The sequence below is a fragment of the Onychostruthus taczanowskii genome, unplaced genomic scaffold, assembly GCF_017590055.1.
Source record: "Onychostruthus taczanowskii isolate IOZ18803 unplaced genomic scaffold, ASM1759005v1 scaffold1, whole genome shotgun sequence".
NCBI lineage: Eukaryota > Metazoa > Chordata > Aves > Passeriformes > Passeridae > Onychostruthus > Onychostruthus taczanowskii.
Window position 1 is genome coordinate 7,292,507 of NW_024496525.1, and position 27,301 is coordinate 7,319,807.

At 42.2% G+C, this 27,301-nt stretch overlaps 1 protein-coding gene across 1 annotated transcript in view; it reads right to left on the minus strand.

The window, feature by feature from the left end:
- Window positions 1-27,301, minus strand: part of SUSD6 (sushi domain containing 6) — a 77,998-nt gene that overhangs the window by 24,862 nt on the left and 25,835 nt on the right. Inside the window, exons 3-4 of the mRNA XM_041402719.1 lie at window positions 21,961-22,148; window positions 17,375-17,404 (exon numbers count right to left, since the gene is read on the minus strand). Coding sequence (XP_041258653.1) covers window positions 17,375-17,404; window positions 21,961-22,081 — 151 coding nt within the window. The 5' untranslated portion in view covers window positions 22,082-22,148. The remainder of the gene's footprint in view (window positions 1-17,374; window positions 17,405-21,960; window positions 22,149-27,301) is intronic.

Here is a 27,301-nt window from a genome sequence, read left to right on the forward strand (position 1 = left end):
TTATGCAAGTTCAGTTAGTCTAAGCTTCACCTTCTTGAATGGCCAGCTGATACAGACCCAATCCAAACTCTAATAAATTCAAAAGCTCTAAGACAGATGAGCTCTTCAGCTTCACTCTTCGAAGAAAAGTAACAATTTGCTTCTACTGAGACCAGCTAGCTGTGACACACCTCTCTAAACTGCCTGACACTTGAACAGCATCACAGCAATTTAAGAGCTGGGGATGTGATAGTAGGAAAGGTGGTGTCAGACCCTGTATAACCTGCACTGAAACTTAACACCCACTCAGTAAGTAATCTGTATTTACTGGCAATATAAACAATTAAAGAGTATTTTTTGGCAAGAAGGGAGGAAATCCAGTGAAGCTGTCAGTAAGCTTGCTTTGTGACTGGAGCATGACTAGCAAGAGGCATCAAGGTCTGGTGGGATGCTGCTGCTACTTTGATTTACCAGTCACAGAAGACATGATCAGCTCTGGCAGAACAGGCAAAGTCCCACACATTCCACCAACTCAGAGTCTGCTGGGGATCAAATGGTACATAGTAAGAAAATAGCAACTTAGTATTATGCATACAAATGCAGTGTACAGAAAATTCAGATTATCAGCCACTTTCTTTGAGAAGACTGTCTTGCTATACAGATGTACTTGCTTCAAAGTATTTGTTTCTTCATCTCAATTTTCCCAGTCCCTATCAACATATCTAAGCAAATCAATGGATATGAAATAGCAATTGTCAAAAGCATTCCTAGCAGCAAACGTGAATTCTTCATTCTTCCTTTCTGTCTTTGTAGCTTCTCATCCCAAACACCCACAGGGTAAACACAGCTGAACTGAAACAAGCCAGGATTGGGAAACTGTTCAAAAAACAAGCTCCTTCCACAGCTGGAAAGAAAAGTGTTCCGAGAAGATGTGTAAAAAGTGTTCTCACCCTTTGAAATACTATTTGTCCTCTGACACTTTCACTATAGCCACTGGAACCAAAAGACAGGCATGGCAAAATATCCAGCTGAAAATGCATGCAATAATAATAATAATAAAAAAGTCAGAAGTAGCAACTGCTAAGAACTCATTTGTAGCCCTTGATGCCTCCTAAAAATGTAGAAAAATATGAAATACCATTCTGTCCATTTGACGTAAAAAGAAATTATAAAACATACAACCCCAAACCCTACAGTGTAACCATTTTTAAAAAAAAATCTTCAAGAAAGAAATCTGGTCTCCTCAAGGACTACTAAACTTCAGTCTTGTTTCTCTGCAATTCACTGCTTTTAAGCAATAAGAAACACAAGACTGTACATATTCTTTGCTTCTTTTTTATATTTCCTTGCAACCTAGAGAGGTTCTTTGTTCTGTAATAATTAAAAAGCCAAGTTAAAGCCACGAAACAAAACAAAGATTCTCCCAACGCTTTATTATGGGGTTGCTTTTCATAAGAAGGTTTGGGTTGAAAGGGATCCTGAAGATCACCTAGTTCCAAATCCCCTGTGATGGGCAGGGACACTTTCCAGTAGATCTTGCAGTGCTACCCTCTCTTCTTCTGCTTCTTGCATGCCAGCTGGTTTTTTAATATTATTTGTGACATTTCATTAAGTTTCATTTATTGTTCTGAGGCACTTATTTGCTCAGCATTCTCCAGTGGCTTCCTTCAGCTACATCTTATCTATACAGCATCAGCAGTCCTGTCAGAGCAGCTCTTGCTAAACCAGCAGTATTTCTCATAGCAATGTACATTTAACAGGATGACAACAGTGCGAAAATGCTTAATTGAATTTTGGCTCCATAAAGCACCACGAATCACATCTCAGTGACTGCATTTTACCTGGACCATTCTTGACTTCAACAGGCCAACTCTGATAGGTACCATTATAATTTCCTGCCAGCCAGACCTTGAGGTCTAGGACAGTACCTTATTGAAAAGGAGAGACAGTTGCAGGCCAGATTCTTCCAGACAATTCAGCTGATTTTCAGATGCTGTTCCAAACCCTGTTTCCTTGACTATCACAAGAACCAAAACAACATGACATCATTTTGTTTGTTGTCCTATGTAATTCCACACAGCATTTACAGCATCAAGTTGGAGATATTTCAAGTCCCTCTTGAGCTTCTTACAGATTTTTCTCCTCCTATCTCAAATTTTACTGCCCCTCCTCACTGCCATCTTCCACCAAACATACATGAGTAAATTCCTGCTCAGCTCCCAGAATTCCCTCACATCAGACAATAGTTTTAACTCCTGTTTCAACTACCTAGCTCCATAAAAGAGACAGCGTTGTTAACTGGGGGTTTGCAAGGTGTGTTTTGTTTTTCTTTGCTTTGGGTACTTTAAGTAATAGGATTTGGGGTTTTTTTTAAAGCATTTAACTGCAAGGACAGTTTTGGCACGTTTCAGCAATGTTTAATGTTATTGTTACATCTACTATGTTAGTAGATAATGATAGTATCCACTACATTGTTACTTGGTTCTTTTTGTCTAAATTATGAAATCCAGCGGGATATTTCAAACTTTATTTCAAGAGCTGCAAAACCATGTTATCACAGAGAGACCTATCAGAATGAAATGCTGATTTTACTCTGCAAGATACCATTATAATAGCTTAATTCTGTGATCCTCTGAAAAAGATGATGAGGTGGGAGAGCCAGATTAGTCAAAAAACTCACAAAATAATTACTTACAGGATTTATTTATTTATAGGTTCATGATTCCCTACAGCATAAAATCTGTTCCACTACCTAGGTCAACACAGACACTGATTTAGCAGACAGATTTCACAACCACCACCTGACTCAGGCTTTGAAAGGGAAACAGTAAGCAAGAGCAACCAAGACGGTGGGAGAAGTTACAGCCTGTCAGCTAAAAACAACATAATCTTTCCCAAATCATGCAAGAGCAAAGCAGTTTCAAGTTCCTACACAGAAAAGAAAAGCCTATTTCAGATGCTCCCCTGGGAAGAATGCAGCAGAGGAAGCTGTTGCAGCATGCCTGAGCACCACAGGAAGTGCTCAGCTGAGCACAAAAGAGAAAAATCCATGAGCGCTCCCAGCTTCCTCAGAGCTGGGGCCAGAGCTCAGAGGAACGCTGAGAACACCCTGGGGAGTCACCCTCACACAGCTGGACCCGGATCTGCCTCCCACATCACATGAACATCCGCAGTAGGAAACAAATATCCAAATCTCAGCTCTTCCCCAGTATCAGTGCTCCCATCTAATACTCCCTGAACCTAGCAAAAAAACCCCAAACCCGAAGGAGGGGAGGGCAGAGGTTATGCTCGCTCTCTCCACAGAACCAATTGCTGAACCTGCCTTACACCTTCCCAGTCCTGACATCGGACAGGTACAGGCCCTGGGCACTGACTCAGCAAGCCCCACTTCTGTGGGGATGCAGCTCACAAGCAGATATCTCACACTTTCAATAAAAACACAACATCTCTCCACATAAGGCAAACCACATCTTCACGCATTTTCCCAGGTCACTTTTTCAGGGAGCTGAAGAAAGCCCTTCCTGCACAGGACTCCCCAGAGAGAGGGCTCCGTTAGTTCTGAGGCACCAGCCACCCACGCGAGGCTGGCAGACAAGGCACAGGGCCTCCAGGAGCCCTGCACCCTTCCAGAAAGGAAGCTGAAGTTTAGGCCAGACATGCAGGCCACTGACTTCAGACCACTCTCAGTCACCAGGTCTACATCTGAACAGTTCCCATGCCAATTCAATTTCTGAACTAAGAAGTCTAAGAAGTCTTTCTTCCTCATTTAAATATTCACTAGTTAATGCAGTTTTTCTCTCTCCCTGTAGCAGATAATGTAATTTCTCTCATCACATCTTCTGGACTGTAATTCAATAGAGAGGCAATAAACCACCAAGAGTTATGGCCAGATGAAGTTCACCAGCAGACAAAAAATGAAGACCCCAGACACAGGGAAAATAAACAGTGCACAGACAGCATCCCTACAACAACTCTTTCTGAGCTGTAGAACGTCTGTCAGGCTACACTCTATCGTCTCTGCAGCTGCTTGGAGTAGTCAGTCTCTCAGAGGGTTTGGCAACAATGCCCAGACAGTGCTGTGACAGGTTTCTTGGTAGTGGAGTGGAAGCTTCCTGGGCAAATTTGAGATCCATTTACTGTACGGTTCAACCTCTTTACAATTAGTAAAACTTTCTCATACAAAGGAAATGGAAGATTTGAAGAAATCATGCTAAAAATAGCAAAACCGCTGCCCCCCAGAGAGAGACACACTTGGGAACTCTCCCAACTGTGTATGCAAGCTCCTTGAGAATGCTTACATAATATGCCTGGGAACTAGTGGGAAAAACAGCATGGAGGGAAGTTATTTGATGCTGATAAATGAACATCCAGAGTGTAAAAGACAGTTCCAGAGGAAAAAAACAGGAATCCATTTACTAAATCAATCAGTTGCTGCTCTGTAACTGATTTCTTTTTCATACCAATATAGAAAATTTCACAGAACAGCACATGCATCTAATCAGGAAGAATAAATATTACATGGAAACAATGTAATACTTAGCAAGCTCTCAGCAGTCTGAGAGCTCCAAACACAAATCTGAGCACTTGGGCCAAGTTTGCTTGGAACACATGGGGTCTTGAACATGTACCATCTAGGAAGCCTAACAGACCAGCAGCAGGTATTACAAAGTGCTTCTGATACTAAAGACAGAGCTCCTTAACCCAGACCTTTCCTGAGTTTGTTCATTTGTTTCCCCATCTCCTCCATATGATTGGGGAAAATTATATTTGAAGATTTTAGGCGAAGAAAATAAGACAAACCCCACTGTCTTAGTAGTGAAGTAACAGGCACTGCAGAACCATGTTCAGCAGGCAGCAGGGACAAACAGCAGCATAAAAATGCCACAGTCCCTTCTTTCAAACTTTTGGTAATTTTCTGTTCTTCCAATCTCCTCCAGCCCCATACAATTTGCTCAGCACACAGGAATTTCTTACCATATAGATCCCACAGACACTGTCAGAACTTTCTTCCTCTTGCCAATTATAGTCAAAGACTCTCTGAAGACTTTTGTGCTCAACTACACAGCACTCATATCATATTAGACAGCCTGCAGCACCATCCTTTATTCTGCCCCTTGTCCAACCCTGCCTTTTCTGTTAACTTCTTAGAAAAGGCTACTTTAGCCACACTTAGTATTGAGGATGCTACTCACAAAAACAGCTACATTCTGGCAGCTGACATGGAGAGCAGATGACAATGTTCTTACGAGACAGCCTCTGTTGAAAGTAGCTCAAGTTTGGGAAAGAAAGGAGAAATATTAAAAGTACCTACCTCCCAAATGGACTTCCTCATAAATAATCTGTATCTTTCATCAGGGTATTAATGAAATACTTAATAGTCCTATTTAAACTTAAGAATTCTTGTGTTCTCCCGAATCACTACTTACTGATTGGAATACTCAACTGGAGTTTGACAACACATCCTCCAGCTAATAACACTTTCTTCTGTGCATGCACATAAGAGCCTTGTAAAATCTCACAAGGGATATATTAGTACCAATGCAGGAAAAGCCCTTCTCCAAAACCTCTGGATAACATAGATCTTTTTACCCAGGATCCAGGCATTTCCAAATCACTATTTCTAAAATACATGTTCAAGAATTAGCACTGTCAAGATATATATTTTCATTCTCTCACAGTCATCCAGCAACAAACCTCAAAATAAATTCTCAGTTCTTAACCTAATGCTGCAATTGTGTAAAGGCTATTTTTGTGGCTAAACACCATTATACTGTGTGAACTCCCACTAGAAGTCAAAATTGTTTCCCAAGAAACAGAGTATTTAATGTCTGGAAAACTAGAGTGTTCCTCAAAAGACTGACTTCTCTTCTTGATGCCTTTTTTTTTGGTATCTTGCCTGAGGACAAAGAAAGCAGAAGTCTCCCAGATACTGAGAGAAGTCCTGGATTATGACACTGGACCTTTTTCTCTCCCATTTTTCCTCCCAGTTCATATGGCTTTATCAGAAAGTAGGGTAGAGGTGTCTGCTTATATCAAATGCCATGTTCTACTTTCATAGTCCTGCCCCCACAAGCATCCAAACTTTAAACACAAATCACAGCAACCTAGTTATTGCACATCAAAGCTGTCACTGTCACTCATTCTCAGGGGAGAAGAGACAACCAGACAGTTGACATTCACTCTTTAGCTCACAGCGTAAACAGAAACCAAATCACAACATCTCTTCTGCTGCTCTGGTAAGGCACTGATCCCACACTACCAGGCCTAAACTCCAACCACACCTGTTTTCTTCTTAATAGCTGTGCTTTTTGAAGTTCTCTTACTGGTGTTTTTAAACTCCTCATCACAATGAAAGTCACCGCAGTGTGTAGAACACACTCCAACAAGAGAATTTCTCTGTTACAGAGGCAGTTTGTGACCACACACCTTCTTATTCAAGGGCACGTACCTTTGCCAAGTACAGAAATTGCTTGCACTGAACAGCAAAGAAACATTCAAAGCTTTATTTTAAACAGAGCAGTCTGAAAGTAAGAAGCTGTCATCATTTGGCAGGCAAAACTACATGGGCTAATGTTATGTGTTCCAAAGACCACTGCTTGGAAACTTCTAATCCCAGTCTAGCACACATACAGGCAACAGATTTCCAGTCCAGGCTCCGCAAAAAGCTCCCAGAAAAGTACGTGGTTTTTTTTTTCCATAACAGTCCATTCTGACATGTGGCTGCAGACAGAAAATTTGGATATAACAAGTGACTTGCTCTCCTCAGTAAAAATGGTCAAAAGCAAGGTTCATGGGAATGGGAACATAACATGGCAGCCCCTTGAGCAACAAGACCATAGCGAGTTTCTGCCTAGATGTGCAAAATGCCTGCAACAGGCAGGGCCATATTGCAGTAAAGGAGATCTCCAGGGCTGCAGTGGCTGAGAGGAGCAGCAAGGATGGTTTTGCAATAGGTGCAGATGGTATTGTCTGGGGATACATAGACACCAAGAGGAAAAGGTATACAGTACTACACTGCCTTCCTGAAACAACTCAGAACAGACTGCCATCACTGCAAATTGTTTAAGGAAATGGAGTTAAGCCTTCTTTCAAATGATTCCTCAGCCTGCTTATGGTCAAGTAACCTTTGGAGAAAGCCAGCTTCAGTGTCTGTTCATGGATTTCCAAATGTTACTTACTTCCAAATGTTACTTGCTCTGTTAGAGTAATCTCATGTTACTCAGTTGTCATGGGAATTTTGCAGCTCTCCTTCAGTAATATATTGCCTACAATCTTAAGCAGCAGAATACTAAATCACTCTTGCAGATTGTTAAATACACTGAGCAAAATTTTCAGCAGCGTTTGCATGATTTGAGACATCCTCTCCCAACTGATTACCAGTGGGACACAAACACTTGAGAAAATTTCATTTGATGGTGATGTACCTGACATCAGAGCCATCCCACCAGGTATCTTCCTAATTTAAAGAAGATGCACTACTGTTTTTCTTTTCTATTTATTTGCTTAGCTGCTATATCACTTCATAAAGACCTGTTCAAGCTGACAAAGAACAAACAATTTAGTAGAATCTAAACTATACCATCAAGAAGTGAGAAATTTATGACACATGGTTTATTTATTGTACTAAGTCCCCTTCCTGGCAATCAGCCCCATCTCCTTTCTCCCACCTCATGCACTCTTGCTGCTTGTTACACAGAATCCCATTACTTCGTATAGCCATTTCCTCTCCATATTTGTCTCTATTTTTTTGCTGACAGGAACAAAAGAAAGAACAACTTTATTATTATAAGGATCTATTTAAAAATCAGTATCTCACTTGCTTCCCTGCATTTAGAATTGCATCGTATATTGCGCTGGTTTCTCCCTCTCAATATATCAGAGGCAAATTAATTCAGTTCTCAACATCTGACACAAAGCACTTGCAATGAGGGATATAGTGGTTAAGGTCTCATGTCTTCAATTATTTTTACTGAAGTGCCTCTTCTATTAAAATTTGCAGTCTTGTAAGAAGTACATTTGAAAAAAGCCACAAGTTTGCTACTAGCTATTTCCAAGTAATTAAATTCATTAATCCAAACAGGGAACAAGGGAAATAAAACTACTTTCTCCTTCATACTTTTTCCCCTCCTCTTACTCCATAATAATTATAAATACTCTTAACTCGCCAAATATTATGACCAGTGCTTATTCATTTGGGTTTCTGCTGTCCTTATCTTTCTTTTGCAAGCCTTAAAACAGTAATTGCCCTGAAATCGAAAAGAGTAAGAGGGTTTTCCCCACAGTAAACCTCAAACTTCATCAGCCTCTCAGAAACAAGGCTGTTTTGTTGCTTCTTGCAGTCTTCAGTTCTTCAGTTTTTAGTTCACAGTATTCAGATTAACAGTTTTCCTTTTGCTGCAGCCTGCTTCCACCATGATACAGAATATTTCATTTCTGTCATCACTACCAGAAAAGGAGTTTTGAAAAGAGGATGCAGAAGCTCACATATCCCAAGACCAGACACACGAAGGTGCACAGGAGCTAAGCTGAACCGTAAATTCAAAAGCCAGTACAACTAGAGCTGGTAGCACAGCAACTCAGTGACCAACTTCCCAAGGAGATAGCTGGTCACTTTGCATAGCTGTGTGTGCTCCTGCATCTACAGAAACAAGAAAAAAGACAGGACAAGACAGAACAATCACAGCTTTCTGTCCAGCACAGGACACCCTGAAGCTCCACCTTTCCTCTGTGCAGGTTCAGTTGAACACCTAATGTCTAAAAAAGTCCATCCTTGTTGAAGTTTATAGACAGAAGTGCCCTCCACGGAAACACGCAGATTAGAACATGCCTGCAGATGGGCAGAGCTCAAAGTACACTGAGTAAGCACACACACATTGTCAGCAGCCACCACGCTACTGGAAGGCCTTCCACAGTTCCTGTTTTCACACAGGCAAGTTAAACGCCTCCTTTTCTCAGCACACCAAATACCCTGTACTGTGTTTACAGAGGAAACTACTCCAGCTCCTCCCTGGTTCCCAGAAGGACAGCTTATCTCTGGCTCAGGCCTGCCATCTCCCTCACGAAGAGCCACAGCTGTGCAGGAGCCATGAGTCATCGGAAAAGGCCCCGCTCCCAGTGGCACCCAGAGCAAGGGACCCAGACACCTCAGCACTGCTTTGCAGAGCCACTTGCTGAACTACATCCTATGTGAATATGCAAGAAAAGTCCTTATGTGCACACACAAAGATGAAGGCCTGTGAACACTTCAGCCTACATATATAATAATGTCTCTTCCATACACACCTCTCCCTGCCTATTCAACAGTACAATACACAGCGCTGGCAGTACTGCTCCAGACAAAGCTCCAGGCAACCACCAGCATTTCCTGCTGCACGCCCTCCAAGCGTGCTCAGTCAAAGTTAGGGGTTTCTGTTTTGGACACTGCAGGCCAGCTAATAATTTTAGGGCCCACACATTTGGAGAGGTTGTACAAGGCAGTCCTGCCTCACTCCGGCAGGCAAAGATGGCAATTCTCTTTGCTCTGTTCCCCAGGGACCATCAACCAATCTGTCTGGCCCGACCTGTCATTTCTATAGCTAACAGAACTGGAATGGAAGTAGCAACCACATGGATTTTCCACCAGTGTCCAGCATTTTTAGAGCCTTAATGCAAGTTTTCAGCACAACCAACATCACAAAGGGTAAGTGAACTTCGTAAAAAACAATCAACTGAATATTGATCAGAGGTGAGGGTAATGCAACAGAATTGCAAGAGTCAGGAGTTAAGTTTCACAAAATAATTTTTGTTGCTAAACAGAACCTTATATAAATACAATCAGTTCCCAAGGAACCACCCTGAAATCCTGTGCCTGAGCACAGAAGGATTTTTTAATTACACAAGATGAGTGGAAGGCAGACAATGAATAGGATTCATGAGCTGCCCATTTCCTTTGGTTGAAATACACAAGACAAACTAGTATAACGTAACTTCTTCCTGTAAGCACGACTACAGGATAGTTCTCTAGCACACAGCTATGATCACAACACAGATCCTTTAACTTTTCTATCAGGAAATCAGGCAGTCACACCAAATCAGTAAGAAGAATGCTATCAGAAACAACCTTTTATCTGCTAGCCCACATTTAGGCCAATAAACAACCAGCTTCCTTGCAGCAACAACAACCCACTTTTACCATGGCATGTATACCTTCATAAACCCTTCAGGATCTATGGGGGAGGGAGGGGGGAAAATTGACTGAGGTAACCAGAATGCAGCTTTTCAAATAACAGCCAAAGTACCCTCCCCTCAGAATCCAAGGGTTGTGGTAATCCCCTTTTTGAAATGCTAATGTCATTACAACCATAGCACCAGAAGACAAGCATGGGGCCTGAGTGACAGAGCTTCTGCTGCGCCCTTACACAGATGATTTAAACTCAGTCTTTTGTAACTCTCCAGCTTGAAGCTCCCTGCCCAGCATCATGCTTGACAGGAGCTGCAGCTGCCATCCGACCCTCCCGAGGAGCAGGGGTGCAAAGATCAAGCTGATGAATTGATGCGCGCAGGCCGGGGCGCAGCAGCCGTGTGCTGCAGCCTTAGCTCTGATGCCAGGACAAAGAGGGGCTCGGGGAAGACTTGAAACAAGACAAAGCAAAAGGTCCCCGACTGCTCTCTTGCTACTGCTAAACAACTGCACAACAGTAAAAATCATTACAGCTGGTCATTAAACTGGGCACAGCACATATCAGTGTAGGAGAGCACCGCTCAAAGAAACTAATCAGCATAAATACATCTATCCTTCCACCCGGGGAACCAGCTCAGCCTTGGGACGAAATCCCTTCCCATGGAGAAAGTTACTCCAAAGGCACAGGGAACAGTCAACCTCCCCGGCAAAACCAACTGGAACTATTTGCTGTGATGAGATTGGAGACCACACCAGGCACCACAAGTTTCATCTTGCCATCACATATTTAACAACTGACAGATGGTTACCAGAGGGCTTTCTAGTTTTGTTTTCAATTCAGTTTTCATTACCTCTGATACCAGTCACTGAAAACCAACTTCAAGTGATGATTCTGTTGTAAATACTACAGGATTTACTGCAAAAGTGTTTCCTGTAACTTACCATTTCCTACCATCTCCCACTGTATGAAAAAACAGAACACCACCACAATGCCTGAGAAGTAAATCAAGCTAAGTTTCACACCAAGGGAAATACAGGTTAACTGGAAAAGCACAGTACAGACTGAAACATTTGCCATTCACAAACACTGCTGCATTTACAGCAATTCCCACTTCACCATGACAGTAGGTGAAGCTACCCTAAGCCCACAGACAAAGCAGGAGATTGTCCTGCTCTGCATTGCTGTGGCCTCACTTCCAGTCCTGTGTGCAGTTTTGGCACCACAGTATAAAAAAGGCATTAAGCAATTACAGTGTCCAAAGAAGGGCCATGAGGATGGTGAAGGGTCTGGAGGAGAAGCCACACGAGGAGTGGCTGAGGTCACTCTGTCTGTTCAGCCTGGAGGAGACTGAGGGGAGACCTCATTGTGGTCTCAGCATCCTCATGAGGGGAAATGCAGCTGCAGGCACCAATCTCTTCACTCTCATGACCAGTGACAGGACTTGAGAAAATGACATGAAGTTGTGTCAAGGGAGGTTTAGGTTGGATATCAGCAAAAAGTATTTCAAGAGGGCATTTGGGCACTGGAACAGGTTCCTCAGTGAAGTAGTCACAGTACTAAGCTTGAGAGAGTTCAAGAAGCATTTGGACGATGCTCTGACGCACATGGTGTGACTCTTGGGATGTTCTGCACAAGGCCAGGAGTTGGACTTAATGTTCCTGATGAATCTCCTCCAACTCAGCATATCCTATGAGTCTATGAAATAATATGTAAGAGCCCCTCATCCCACTCCTGTTTAGGTGTTTTAACTCTTACCTATAGAGAAGTATCTGCATTTAATGAGGAGGCCAGCCTCTAATGCCACAGAAAGAAGAAAGGGTTGGATTTCATTTGTGCACAGTGAATGCTGGCAAGCAGGTTTGAAACTCTGGGTTCAGTGGCAGCTTTTAGAAATAAAACCACAAAAGCTCAGATTCTGCAGGCATCCTCCCTTGGTGCTCCTAACGAAAGTCAGGAGAAAAATTTCCTCCGTCTGAAGCAGCTAATTAAGTCAAGAGAAGAGCGAATGGAAACAGACTTAATGATAAGATGCTTTCCTGCTGTCAGAGGATGTAGAACAGACATTAATTTTCATCCTCTCAAATCCCTCTATGGCAGCCAATGCAGCCGAGCATGAAATACTCCTGACCTGCCTCAGACAACTGGCCAGAGGTATGCAGTAAAATAGCTATGAATTCACTCACCCTGACTGTAGAGTCAGAGAATTAATCTCTTTACAACACCCTAGTTAGCAGCTTATATCAATCCCTCTTTATTTTACTAACAGCAAGAATCAAGGATGCTGAAAGCAGCCCTACCTGTGTCCCAGATGACAGGCTGCAATGTTCCTTGTCCCCCATGCAGTCATACCACTGCCTGCCCAAGGACTCAACTCATACATGGGATCAGCTCATGACTGGAAAGACCTGGTTAAAGTGGGACCAGACATGACCAGTGCAATACTGACAGGAAAAATATACAACAAAAAACCAACCAACCAAGCCCCAAAAAACCAACAAAACAAACAAACAAACAAAAATTCCAGTTTTCTGAAAAGGTGCTCTAGTCCTGAGGAGCTTCCACAGCTGGAGGCATGTGCCAAGAGGCAGTCAGTTCTCCAGGGTGCTAAGAGGAGGCAGGGACATAGAACTTCCCACAGGAGCTAACCTCTTCCAGCACAGCCCCCACACTGCACTTCCAGTGTGTTTGCCCAGCAGAGGCATGGCCTGGTGACAGCAGACAGTGATCAGGCCACCACTGCCACACCTCCTCTCCCACACAGCACAAGGGCACTAACAGGGCCTGCCCTGCCAGTCTTGTCATCTGCCTCTATGTGTTTCACTACTGCCCCAGTGACAAAAATTTATGAAGGTCCTGTACCAACAGCGAGCTCAGCTCTCCCAGCACTGTACATCTCCCCTCAGCTGTTCCAAAAGTGGAGTCCAGCTTACTGAGTGCCATGGAGGAAACGGTCACAATCAAAGCACGAACTGTCAACTCGAAGATAACATTTAAATATTTGAGAAGTTAACGCAAATAATGAGATTCAAAGTGAGAAGGCTCAAAGGTCAACCCTGCTTTGTGCTAATGGCATTAACATTTGCAGCAAGACTAGTTTGCTGGGAAAAGCAAAGAACTGGAGGACTAAAACAATAAAATGTAAAAAAACCAAACTTGCCACACAAACTTCCTCTTAAAGGCATACTTATTGCAGCTTGTGATGATATTCAAATTTACATATGAAAAATTAGTAATTTCCACATTTGAGAGAAAAGTGACAGCTGAACCCAAACAGGCAAATGATAAACCTTTTACCTTTTCTTAGTATCTTATAACCTAAGTCATTTACACCAAAAATTTTACAAGGTTGTCCTCCAGGCACATTCAATTGTTACTTTTGCTCAGGAAAGCAAAACCAGGGACATAAGGGAAGTACTAGCTTCAGGATAACACAGAGCATTATAGATACTTTACACACTTTGTGTGTGCAAAATAGAAGATGTGCTGCAGCACAAAGCATGGCTCAGCACAACTTGTACAGCATGGCTCCTTTTCAAAAAGCACACCAGCAGGCCCAAAACTTGAACTGCTGGAGACTGGTTAGACAGCACGGGCATCCCCAGGGCTCTGAGTTTCCAAGATAGCTGCTCTGAAGTTACAAGAGGAATGGGCACAAGGAAACCGTCAGAAATCCACATTTCTCTCCTCCCATGAGAGAGATATATCAACAGCTGTGAGTTTTGTATGACACAGCAGAAGCACATTCCTAAAGGCCTCTGCAGCACCAGCTAAGTCTCCTGGAGAAGAGATCTCCAGCATGCTGGTGGGTCCAGAATAAAGGCAGCACTAGAAGTCACTTACCCACTCTAACATAATTTCATTGCACACTTACAGTGACATACGAACACCACCTGGAAGGGATCATCATCAGCAAGGAGTGTTGACAAGGATCTGGAGTTAGGCAGCTTTAATAGTTTACCTTCTTTACAAAAAGGGTTCTTCTACAGGGGTGAAGCAGCCAAACAAATGCAGGATAGGGGAAAGAGCAAAGCAGCTTTTAACTATTAAAGTTAAACACAAACTAAGAAAAGCAGAACTTTGAGAAAGTCAGATACTACTCTAAACATGGCAGCAGCTTCCACTTGAAATTCCTCCCTACGTCATCTTTCACAGAAAACTGCTACATAGTCTTTGACAATTTCTCACCCCCCAGATCACCATCCATGATGTTAGAGCACTTATATACAGGCACAGCCAGTGCTCCAGTAACTGGCGTCTTCACCTTGATCTGCTTCTGCCTCAGATTTCTGCACTTCAGTCCCTGGGGGGCACACCCACTTCGAAACTTTACATTCTTAAACTCTCCGTCAGTGTCTCACAAGTCAGTCTTGCTGCCTACAGAAAAGCTTCAAAACCCCAATGCTGTAGAGGCATCCTCCTGAATTAAGACACTCTTACCTAACCCTTAAAAACTAAACACATATATTTTTCTACTAGAGTTCTCTCTCCCAAGGCCATACTATTCTCAACTGTTCTAATCTACTTGCATAAATAAAACACTACCTTATTTTAGGATTTGCACTATTTAACCACCAAGCCACTAATTGCTTTATAAAACACTAGGATATTTGTCACAACTCCACTTCTGGAAACAGTCACTCTCCTGTTTTGCTGCACTCCCGTCCCCCTCCTCTCCTTCCTAGAATTTTATTCTCTACTGAGCCTCATTCACATTCAATCTCTTCTACCACCTTCCTACAAATCCCCATTTGCCTTACAACATTGGTAAGAGCATAAAAAAGCTTTATTCTCTTTCTGGACAGTTTTATCAGTGTCTAAAGACATGTCTGACACAAAATTCTTTGCATACCACGTTGGTCTTTTTCTCAGGACATAGAGAATTGTCTTTCTAGCCAGAAATGCAGCAGCAGCATTCGACTTTCTAATTATGACTCTGCATGTGTCAAAGCTTACCATGTTTGTCCTTGAAAACTCAAGACAACATCCACCAGAGGTGCTCATCTCACTCTACAGCAAGGCAATATTTTTCAAGTAAGACATATTTTTCCCTCTACTAATGAAGTAAAAGATGTATCTCAAAAGCAGCAGCAATGGTATTTTTTTGCTTTTGAACAAAAAATATTTTCCCAGTGGAATTAAGATGACTGGCTAGACCTAAAATGCTGAGCCCACAGGATTTCAAGATGCTCTTTTGTTACCCTACTGTTAAATTCTTTGGCTTGTGCTCCCACTGAAACACTTCTTACTATGCCAGGTGGATAAATAAACACCCTTATTTTTACATTCACAGCACTGGACGTATAGAGAAGAAACACAGGAGACCTCTCCATCCAGCACCAGCCATGCCAAAGCACACAAGCAATCAGGGAGCATCCCAACAACCTCTTGAGATTAGGCACTCTTCTCAGTACAAGAAATCCAGAAGTTCCCCTCCCCATTCCATAACAGAAGGATGGTACTAGGCAAGGAAAGGAAATAAAAGGAATAAAAGGAAAGTACAGTGATACTAGGCTGGGCCAAAAGCTCATTTTATTCAACAGTTCAGCAACAAGCCCGCTACAGCCCAATTCACCTAGCGCATCCTGTAACTCATCCATGCAGCCCCACACCTAAGGGGTTACTTCAAATCCCTTTAACAACATCTGGAAGCAGTTCTCCAACTCCAATGCAACACTTTGCAGAAGCAGAGCCTCAGGAATTCCTGTTTGCAGGAGAAGATGAATGCTCCCCAGAGGTTTCAGTTCATTAAAAGGAAAACGTGGTTTTATATGCAGACCGGCACACACAGACAAGCAGGAATACAACCTCTTGTGATAATGCCATAATCCTCTTCCAATTACTTTCACAAAGGTACAAACATTTTTGAGCTTGCTGTTCAAGTGCCTTTAGTACCATCTTCACTCCTGACTATTGGCAGCTCGTTACCAGCAGTGTTTCAGCAGTCCTCATATACACACAGATTCCCAGGTTTAGCAGAACCTTGACAGATTTGGCCACAAAAGCTGAAGATTCATCAATCTACAGTTTCCTACCTTGCCCTACCACTTGTTTCTTCCTTGCCACCCATGTCAGCAGGCTGAGGTCATACCCACAGCTTTACACACCACACACCAGCTATTCCAGCAGTATTTGCAGTAACAGCCCAGGCTGAAGTTTGCCACAGTTCCACAGCAAAAGTACTTCTTGCTCTGCCATCCCCACTGCAGAATCACTATCAGCTGGCAGCATGAACAGGACGTGTTAAGTACTTGTGGTACTTCAGTTAAATGTAAGGGCTGGAGAAGCAATGGCAGACATGGGTTGCACAGATGAAAACCACAGCCAAGAATTGAAAGCCCCTTAATATCATGTGTATGTGATACCGCTTTTCTTGCCAGGAGTAATATTGAGGCATTCAATAAAAATAGAGGATTCAGATTATCCCATCAGCACATCTCTTAACCCCCACATTCTGAAGATGAAAATTTGGTAGGTGGTAAAATTCCCCTCCCACACCTTTAAATTCTTCTTCATTAATCCATTCCCTCAGATTTTGTTTCTGTGGTGTTTTGTTTTTGTTTTTTTCAGAGGAGGGGGAAAGTTCAGACTAAACAAATCCTATTTCAGAGTTTAACAAAACCAGAAAATTTTATTTTATTTATTTAGAAGACATAAGGAAAGCAAATATGCTTCCCAAGTGCTTCCAAAATTGCAAGCATCCATAACATTGCATGCATCCATAACATGGCCACTGGAAAGACTTTAAACTTTTTCTGAGCACATAAAATATAAAGCAGGGGTATCCAATGGAATATATCAAGAATCATGTTGAGATGTTCACTTTTCTTGATTAAAGGAAATGAAATATTTTTTTTACCTCAGTCTGTCCTCCCTGTCCTCTCAATACTCTGTCAGCCTCTCAAAACTCTCACAAGTAGCATGCCTCTGCATTTAATGAAATATTTATTCTGATTTGTTGTTTTCTTGAGTCATTTGAAGTTAAGTGCTGTAGAAGGCACAAGGATCCCTTCCAAGCACAGTGAAAAGTGGGAACCTGATCTCCCTTTCTGAAAATGAGGGCAGCTGTCATTCCGAAATCCAAGGGTCAAAAATTAAATGGGACATAAAGATGAATCTCAAGCCTATCCAACATGACAAAAAGTATAATGGGAACCCCAGCTCACAGACACTTATATTAACCAGTAAAATAGCACACTCATTTCTCATAGTACAGCAGTGAATGTAAGTTTACTCACATGCAGGTCCTTTGGATTTGCTTAGCCAACCTAGGACAGACAAAAGAAAAATTCAGGATTATTATTATGCTATCACAGTTTAAGCCAGCAGTTGGCTAAACATCACAAAGCTTTAATTCATTCTTCAGCTACTAGAACTCATTAAAATTTAAAAAGTTATGTGGCTTCTTGAGATTCTTATTACTCCCTTCAAGGCATTTACTTAAGGAACACTGCCTGGGTCAGTGTGTGTAGCAGTGTGAATATTATTACCATTATATGAATACTCTAATTCTGAGCCTACCTACATCTGCTCCCTAGCCATCCTTGCAGCCTGGCCATTATTCTGCAGCTCCTCACCATGCTCTTCCATACCACCCTGCTCTTATTAAGCTCTAAAAAGGGACTAGAAAAAAGAACTGCTCCTGAAAATGTTCCCCCTTCTCTCCACAAAGAAAGCTACACTGCTTTGGGCTGACACTGTAATTTCTCCAACCCCACACTTACATGAAGCATACAGGTTAGAATCAAGATCTGTTCATGCATGACACTTTCCACATTTCTGTCTGGCCATCCAGCGCTGCAGTGTCCTTGTTTTCAGGGCCACTGAATTCATCCCTAGCTATATAAATGCCTTCCTTTCAGCTGCACAATCAGAGACAAAGGAAAGCTCTGCTTCACAGAGATTCCCAAAGAATAAGAACAAGTCGGAATCTGCTCAATGAGCAGAGTGTGCTCTAACAAGCTGCTCTGTGCAATGCAAACAAATAGCAGCGGTATCCAAGAGCTTCTGTGCAGAATAACCTTGGCACTGAAAAGACCTTAGAACAGCAAGCAGCAGATTGGCTGCATTTGCGTCACTGACAACACACAGGAATGAAGTCGTTTCAGTTTATTCAAGCTCAATTTATCACTTTAATGGCAATCCTAAAAATTAAAGAGCTAACTTTATAGCATTTTGCACGTGCAGTCAACAAAAATCAGACTGTGTCTAAATCTAAATGGACTTAGACTCACCGAGCCTGCATTACTATCAATTTTTAAAGGTTAATATTTACACTCTCTCCTTTATGGGTATTGATATTTGCTTAATTCGGGATGTTTCATACTTTTATCAACACATTTACTTGCATTTCCCAGGATCAGATGATGCTATTATCAATAATGAAAGGCCCAACTTGTTTTGATAGGTTTCTGACAAAGCCAGTCATGAATCCAAGAGAGATTGCACATTTGGAACATAAATCATAGGAAGCTTTCAGAGTATTTTACAGACCTCATGTTAAAATTTAATGAACAATTTAATCTGATCCACAGTCATTCTTCCAAAAATAGCCTAGCCAGGCAGGAGGACCATTATGAATGAGATATAAATACAAGGCCTTAAGGGACAGAGATGGGAGGGAGAAGGGGTAAAATTACAAAAGTCACAGCTACAACGGAAAAATTGAGAAGTATTATCTGTGGAAATGCAGATAAAAAGGTTGTCACTGCTCTTCTCCAATACTTCAAAAACTCCCCATCTCTATCTACTAAGCATCCTGGCTCTTAGCTACACTCCAGTTGAACCTTCAGAGAAACAGAAAAGACAGATGAAGAACTAAGCCTCAATATTACTGAGGAGCTTTCCAAGTCTTCTTGCTTGCTCATTCCTTCATTATTTCCCACAACTAATCTTGGAGAACTTGCCAGACAAGGAAAAACACTGCAACAGAGATAAAGCTCAAAAAATATTCCTGAGCAGCACTCAAGTTTCCATAAATCCTCCTCTTCTGACACAGCTTCACTGTTTGCCTATTACCAAACGCTGCATTTGTTTTGTGTTAAAATATATGCAGTGGGTATTTTAATATTCATGCATATCTTCCCATGAAAAGGGAACAGTTTCCCCAAATTCTGCAGTATGTTTAGTGACTAAGCAACTTATATTCATCTCATGGCACTTGAGGATATTTGGATAGATTGCTTGAGACAAAGTGCTGAGGATTTTTCTTAAAAATCCATGCATAAATAAAACTGATTTATTACCAGAGGACAGAGCAGATGCTTGCTGACTGAAAATGACTCTGCTCTCTGCATTAACCACATGGCAAGGAGAACATCTTGCTGCCCAGATCATGAATATGTCTCTAAGCTTCCTGGAACTTAAGCAACAGAATTTCTAAGCAGCAAAATGATTGCAATACAATATACCTCAGATGGTTTTATACATACGAATCACAAGCTCTCCTTTCTTACTCAGGGATGAACTAGGCATTGTCTCCATACTTGTCTTTTTATGAGAACATTCTTCAGCTTTCGTAGCGATTTTGAGCTTGTCACACTGGCTCCACATTCAAGATAAGCATTACCACCACAAGACTTAATACAGTCTCCTGCTTCGTGTTAACATTGTTTTGCACTGCTTGCTCAGAATGATTTTGCTATGCAAAGTAGTAAAGTGAGGATGGTAAGGTGGCTGAGGGACCAAGATGAGGGAAAACTGATTTTCCAAGCGCCTCGCCAGTACTGTTTGTTTCTCCATCTGGCTCTCTGCTCCTCAGCTGACTTGCTCATTATTGTTACTCATGGCTGGCACACTGCTGCAGGTGCAGCTCCCTGGGCCCGTGACGCATCACTGAGCACCCCCGTCCCTCCCAGCAATTGCCTTTGGGGTTGCTACATCCCAGTCTCACAAAAACCGTACATGGAAGCGCTCCTCAGCAAGCCCTTCCCCAGGATTTCTTCCCCTGCATGTCTTGCCCTCTGCTATAATTCTGGCTCCCTTCTGTTTTCTCACTTCCCCTGCAGAAAATGGTTCCTGCCTAGCACTATAATCCTGTTTAGCTGATGATCTGCCTTGATCCGTTCACCACAACTTCAGATCCTGAAGCAAAAAGATCACAGAAAGGGAAACACAATGTAGAATCACTCTTGGGTCTTCTGGCAAGCCTAGCTAGTGCCTTTAATGTGATTGGATGTCTCATATCCTTAAAAAGGATTGCCAGTACTGTGGCAGCTTTTCCCCATCCAGCAGTCCGTCAGAATCACTCTTGGGTCTTCTGGCAGCCTAGCTAGTGCTTTTAATGTGATTGGATGTCTCAAATCCTTAAAAAGGATTGCCAGTACTGTGGCAGCTTTTCCCCATCCAGCAGTCCGTGCAGCACAAGGCATTTGCATACTTATTGCAGTCTCAGCTGAAGGTGCTGCAGTGCCTAATGAGGGTTTCAGATGGCGTATCTGACAGGCCTACATCTGAAATGAGGCACTGACACTATCACCAACAACAGCAAGGCTGAAAAAAAAGAAAAAAAACATGGATACAAAAAGATCTTGTCCCTTTCCCACTGTCACTAACTATTCATGACAATTTGTCAAGCTCTTAAGGGTGTCTTCCCCACCCCCTCATTAACTACAAGGCCAAAATCAGTTCAGGAAGACATATAAGCCTGAGATATTTGATTTCAGTAGTCTCTCCCTTCCAACTCAGAGAGCCAGAAATAGTAAAAGGAAATCAACTCCTCCTCCAGAAGTTTTCAGCACCAGCAGACTTTTCCACATAGGATCACCTCACCTTTGACTGCATTTGGCAGCTAATGTTTATTCTGCTGTACCACACTGATGCTAAGGAATGTGGGTCACATGACATTCTCAGGTGCCATGATAAGTCAAATAAATAGGACTTTTTAGAGTTATGTCAAGAACTGAGGTTTTCTTTACATAGGCAAGCTAATGCTCCATGTTACAATAGCTACTCAAGTAAAATCTGTCTTCTTGGGATTAACTCCTTCAATGCTCTTGCAAAAGAAAATAAAGTTCCTCCTTCCATGTCATGCCTCCTTATGACCAGACATCTCTCTACAGACAAAAACTAGATTGTGGCTGGTCTGAGAAAAGGACATTTCAGGGTATACTGGGTAACCAAGCACATACTTCACACCACGTACTACCTTCTGAGTATCCAGTACATTTCCTTCCTCCACTCAATTCTAAGAGGCGGATCTCCCATCTCTGATGACATTTTTCATATCATTCCATTCCATTGCCTTTTACACTATTCACAACACTCATCCATCCAAGAAACATCAGGAGATGAGGGGAGAGGGAAAACTTAAGCTGAAAAGAGGATCCAGTAGAGGGGCACAGCTAGCAGGTGTTAAAGTGTCAGAAGATAGCATACAAGGAAACACTGAACAGATTAGATTCATCAGCTGTGCTGAAGAGCTGAACACAATCTCTGCTTCTACCCCTTCACATGAGCAGTTGCTTCAAGGCACACAGATGACACCGTCTGCATGAGAATCTCACTCAACAAAAACACAGTCCGTGCTCTTGAGATGCCCCAAGTGTCCCCAGCTGCAGTGAAGGGATGAGAATGGAGAGGAAAAAAATCCATGGAAATCAAAACTACAGGATGAAGAACAAGCAATTATTTACTAATATGCAAGACTCATTCAGGTCAGACATTTCCCGCTCTGCTCAACAAGTAGTGACGGAATTTCTCCTGTGAGTACTGAAAGATGTGTACAAATATATCAACCATCACCAGTTTTCACCTGAAAATATACAGCCACTTTCAAACTGATATACCTCCCCGTCCCTGTAGCATATATAAGGGTTTCACTTACCTGTGGACTGTACTTCCAAGATAAAGGAACCAAAGATAACTAGCAGACGAAATAACCCATGGCCAGTCAAGGCAAGAGACGATCCTGTGCTGCTCTTTGATGCTACCATTCCATGGCACATCTTTCACCCACCAAGTTTTCTTTTTAAAAAATTTCTGAAAGATCCGGTTGATCAGGAGCACCTTGGTCTAAAAAAAACAGACAAAGCAAGAAAAAATGTTGAGCCAAACACCTATATCATCTGGAGAGGGAAAAGGGAAAGTCAGAAACAAAGAGAAACCTTTTACATATTCTATCACTTAGGAATCTTAGTATTCACAGTTCTCAAGGTAACAGGAACAGAAAAAGTGATCTTCTACACAGGAAAGACTAAAAGGAGCTGTATTAGAGAGAGACTGTAACTTTGCACTCACTGATGTTTCAAATGTGAAGACTCCCTAGCTTACAATTAATTTCAGCTTTTCCTTTCAAGACAGCCCCAGAGGACATAGCATCTGGAGGATTTGTTTCAAAAATTCTTCAAGAGAGCCAGTCTTCCTCCACTCCCACCACTTTTCAGAAGGTCTCTGAGACACAGCAGACTGTAGGATAAATCAATCAAATGCTCCTGCAGCCACCTGGAGAGGCACAGCAATGCTGACAGGCAGCCGGCAGGCAAACACACGCTTGTGAGGAGGAATGTAAAACAACTTGCAAACCTCAGGTATAATGATCTGACAGGACAGAGCACAGCAATTAAAATTGCAGGATGTGACACTTCTCATACCTGAGGACTGAGGGATTCACCCACAGCCTATGAGGCACTGTCACAGCAAAAACAGCCTTGTACACAAACACACATAGCACAGCTGGCAAACAGAGAAAGCACAAAGCTGAACCCTTACTTTTAATGAAGACCCAGCAGAACACATTTTACCAACCTACCGTAGTTTTAACCTGCAAGGCTTCTAATGGTAAACACACCAACAACCAACCAACCAAAAAACACCTTGGAAAAACAAATCAACCAATAAAATAAAAACAACCAAAAAAAAAAACACCCACATGGAAACACATTTCAATACTTGTATCCTGATATTCATTATACATCTGAAGCTCTCAGGTGAAAACAAATTTGTCAAAATTAATGGTGTTTACACCTGACAACAGGAATATTTTTAATTCTGAGGAAAACCCCATTCAGCCACAGCTTTGTCAGTTAAATGAACATGCTGACTGAAGGAGGACTAGGTTTTTTTTATTTGGCCAAGTTTCCCAAGGAAATTTGAAACTGCTGGATAATCTCAAAGAGATGTGAGAAGTGCAGAGGCAGGTATTGTACTCTTTTGTACCTTGTGAGGACAAACAGGACATCTGGGTTAGCACTCCTACTACTGGGGAAGGCAGAACCTTCAGATCCTTAAGTACTTCTGAGATTAAAGCAATACACCAGCACTGAGTAGGGAAACACACGACTCAGCCTCAACTCACATTTCCAATTATTCAGGCAAAACACCAGATGCATTACAGGAGGGAATATGTAGATTTGTCAATAAACCTGGTAGCCATTCTGGTGAAAAGAGTGGTTTTTTCCTTAGTTCCATGTCACTACTACTATGCTTATACTTCACAAAAGGGCTATCTTTAAAATTTGGATCTTTCTTTTTGGATCTCTCTCAAAGAAAAATGCTTTGTCTGCATACACCCTGCCTTGAAATGTCATTTCAAGATGACAAAGTGTCATGTGTATTGGAGCTGCTGCTACAATAAACTCTGTATCTACCCCTTTTGTTTCTTGCTTCATTTAGAGGGGAGGGAGAGGAGTGAATCTACATCACTCTGCCTGTAGCACAGCCTATAGATTTCTCATGTATTCACGAATAAGGACACAATGCTTTGTTCAGCAAAGTTCCACCATGCCAAAAGGAATAAGAATACTTTCACTCACCTGCTAGAATACCTTCAGCAGCAATTAGACCATGGAATGAAAAAATACTCCATGTGAAGAAAGCCAAGCCAGCTAATCTGTACTTCTTCCCTGTCCTCTCAAGTCAGACCTCCTGCACGGCATCTAAGTTCATATTCAATAAGAAGAGGCCAGTTTATACTCCAGGCCAACAGATGGCTGCTCTCCTCCAGGAGTCACTGCTCTACAGAGAACTACAGCTCTGAAAAAGCAGTGCACATCTTCAACAAATGCCCTTCTGATTACACCAAGAAAGCTCTGTCCTCCCTGTTCCAATTTAATGAAGCCTCATTAGTATAAGAACCTCTGAAAGTACTGCCACAGTATTTTTTAAAGGTGGCCCTCCCTGCCCTTGGAACAATGCATGTCAGGTGACATAGCAGCAGCCAGCAGAGGTAGGAAGAGGGCATGCAATTATCACAACATTTGCTGAGCCACCTGAGGTGTGCTACCTTTCCCCAGAGGCATCTTCCTCCCCCAAAGAATGTACCTAGAAGTTGGCAGTCCAGTTCTGCTCTCTGAACAGCAAACAAGTTAGAAATACCTAAACCAATATCATCTTCAGGAGGAATCATTTATTGCTTACACTTGATTCACTAACAGATTACTCCAAAGCACAGCACTGTTTTCTCCCTTCTTTTAAAATCAGACATGGTTTCCACACCTCTTTTTAGCTACCGAGTCACTCGAATTGCAGGCTCCAAAGCACTGCACTGTTTCTCTCCTTTCTTTTAAAATCAGACATGGTTTCCACACCTCTTTTTAGCTACCGAGTCACTCGAATTGCAGGTTACCACGTATCCTCGTCTACCACAGGCCCGGGGCTGCCACTCCAGGAATGCTATAAATTGATGCTGCTATGCCCACTAAGCTGATCTAGTTTGGGGTGGATTTGAAGGAGACACAAGGGTAGCCAGCCCATTCAGTGGGTGACAGCCATAGACAAACCCCTCAGGATTGTAAGGAGACATGGGATACAGGTACCACTGGTGAGGATCCTCCCTTTGGGCTTCAGCCAAGTTACAAAACTTGTTCTCAGCCTTGACTGTTCCCAGCAAAATTAGAAGAAGAGAGAGGTACTGACTAGATAAGAAACTATCCCTTTTTCCCAGAGGAGAGCGGATTTTGAGGCTATTTAGACAGACATTCAATTCTCTGAAAACTGACTGTTGTTTTAGCACACTCCTTATATCTACAGCTCAGGGGGAAGCAGCTTTCGTAAGAACTCCTCAGGCCTCCACTGCCTGAAGTTAGCTGGAGTGCAGTGTAGATCACACACATTTGTCAGACATACTCCCAGGGGTGTAGCTGAACAATTCAGGGGTTTGGGAGAATCAAAGTGCACACAAAGCACTAAGGAACAGGCTGATTTCTTTAATGGATACTAAGAACAATAAGGCAGAAGCTGACAGTAATGCAAGTATGAACAGCAAGGACATTTCAGACACATTTCACATGCCACAGCCTAGTTTGAAGGGTTATGTAAGGATTAAGTTTAAACAAAGATGTTTACAAAGATAATATCCAGTACAGCCAGCAGTGCCCATAAATACAGCAAGGAGTGGAGGAGATTTTTCTCTATTAAAAGTATATCAGTCAGTAAAGGTGGAGGGTTTTTTGCTTTCTTTATAATGTGAACCTTGAAAAACACCTACTAAATATGGGTAAGACAATAAGCCATCCTCTATATCCACAAAGTCAACAGCCACACACCCTCTTAGGGAATGCTATGAACAAGTGAAGAAGTACCCATTGCTCCCAGCTTAGGTACATCTCCAGCTCTTTCTTAAAGTCTTGGCATCAAGCAAGCTTCCCAGTGATGCTCCAACAAGAGCCCCCCTTGCTGCATGGCCAGTCCTGCCTGCACAGGGAACAGGAGTTTGCTCCTACATGAAGTCCTCAAGCAGACATCAACTCCCAGTGAAACCATGCAGGCCAGACTTCCTGCTTGCTTTTACACCACCAGCAGCCCTTTCCAAAGATGGCACACTTATACATGGCAGGAGCTCTCCTTAAGATAAGCTCGTTGGGGACCTTTGCCATTTATCTTCCAGACCTTCAGAAGATGCCAATTCATATGCCTTGATCCAAGATCCCTTTGTAAGCATGTGTAAATTTTCACAGGATTATGACTTAATTTTCTCATTTTTCTTATTTTGTCACAGGACTCCTAGGTTCACAGGGAAAAGCATTCTTTGGAATGTCATATGCTCAGGACATGCTCTGGACAACCAGAGACTGGAGAGTCTGAGGCTCTCTAGTTACTCAAAATGCCTGGCACAGTTATGTCCTATGTCACTGCTGTTGGAAAACAGGTCTTCAACCTGAATTCTTCAAAGTTTATTTAGGGAAGTGCTCAGAACGTTTGGAATGCTACTGGCTTGCTTTTAAATACCATACTTGAAACTTAGCAAAAGAAACTTAGCTATCCTCATGCACGTAAGAAATCTCTATTTTATCCACATGATTTCCCCCACACAGAATAATACTCTGACATTGCTTCCTAACTCTTGAATGCACACAGCAAAGATCTTAGCAGTGGCATGAGTGATGGGTGTGCACAGCATAGCTTTTGAAAAGCTAAGCACAAGTGCTGCTCTTGCCTCATGGTCACGCTGCAAGTGGAATCTAATGTAAGCAGTGTGGTTTAGACGATTTAACCTTCACCCTTAGTTGCTGGTTTTGTTGTAACCTTATTTTGCCTGCTTTCAAAGAGCAGTTAAGCTTTAAAGCAAAAAAAGTCATCCTCTTGGCTGCTAAATAAAAAAAAAATACAGAAAAATCAAGTTCAAGAGACAGCAGAGGAAAGAAATCCTTCATTCCACTTACTTTCTGTGGTTAAACCAGTTTCGTTGAAAGCTTTTAAAAACAAATTGTGTTTTTAACGTTTAGGAATAGCATCACAATTCAATTACACTGCTCAGTTTAAGTTAGGGACAAAGGAAAAAACCAATGCCTTTGAAGTTACCTGCAGGCAGTTCAGAAAAATCTTAATAATCTGACTTTTCAGCACAGGCAACTCTCAATTATTCAGGATAATGGAAAAAGGTGGAAGAGGAAAGGAGGAAATATGAAAAGCCAAACAACATGCAACACTCCTCTTGTCCTGTAACCAGATGATGTGTTTGGTAGCTTCATTTTACACCCTCATATTTGAATTATAAAAGGCAGGTTTCTGCATAGCAGTCACAGCATAAAGCAGATACGCAAACTGCACGTATTCCCTGCTACAAAGAAGAACCACTAGGAAAGACCAAGCCACTTATTCTGGACATTGGAATCAGCACACACCCTACTGCAAACAAACCCGCTGCTGAAGTGGAATCCGAGTAGTTGGATTTCCTTCCTCATTCCCCAACTGCGCTGAGGGTTTGGCCTGTGACCTTCAAATCTGAC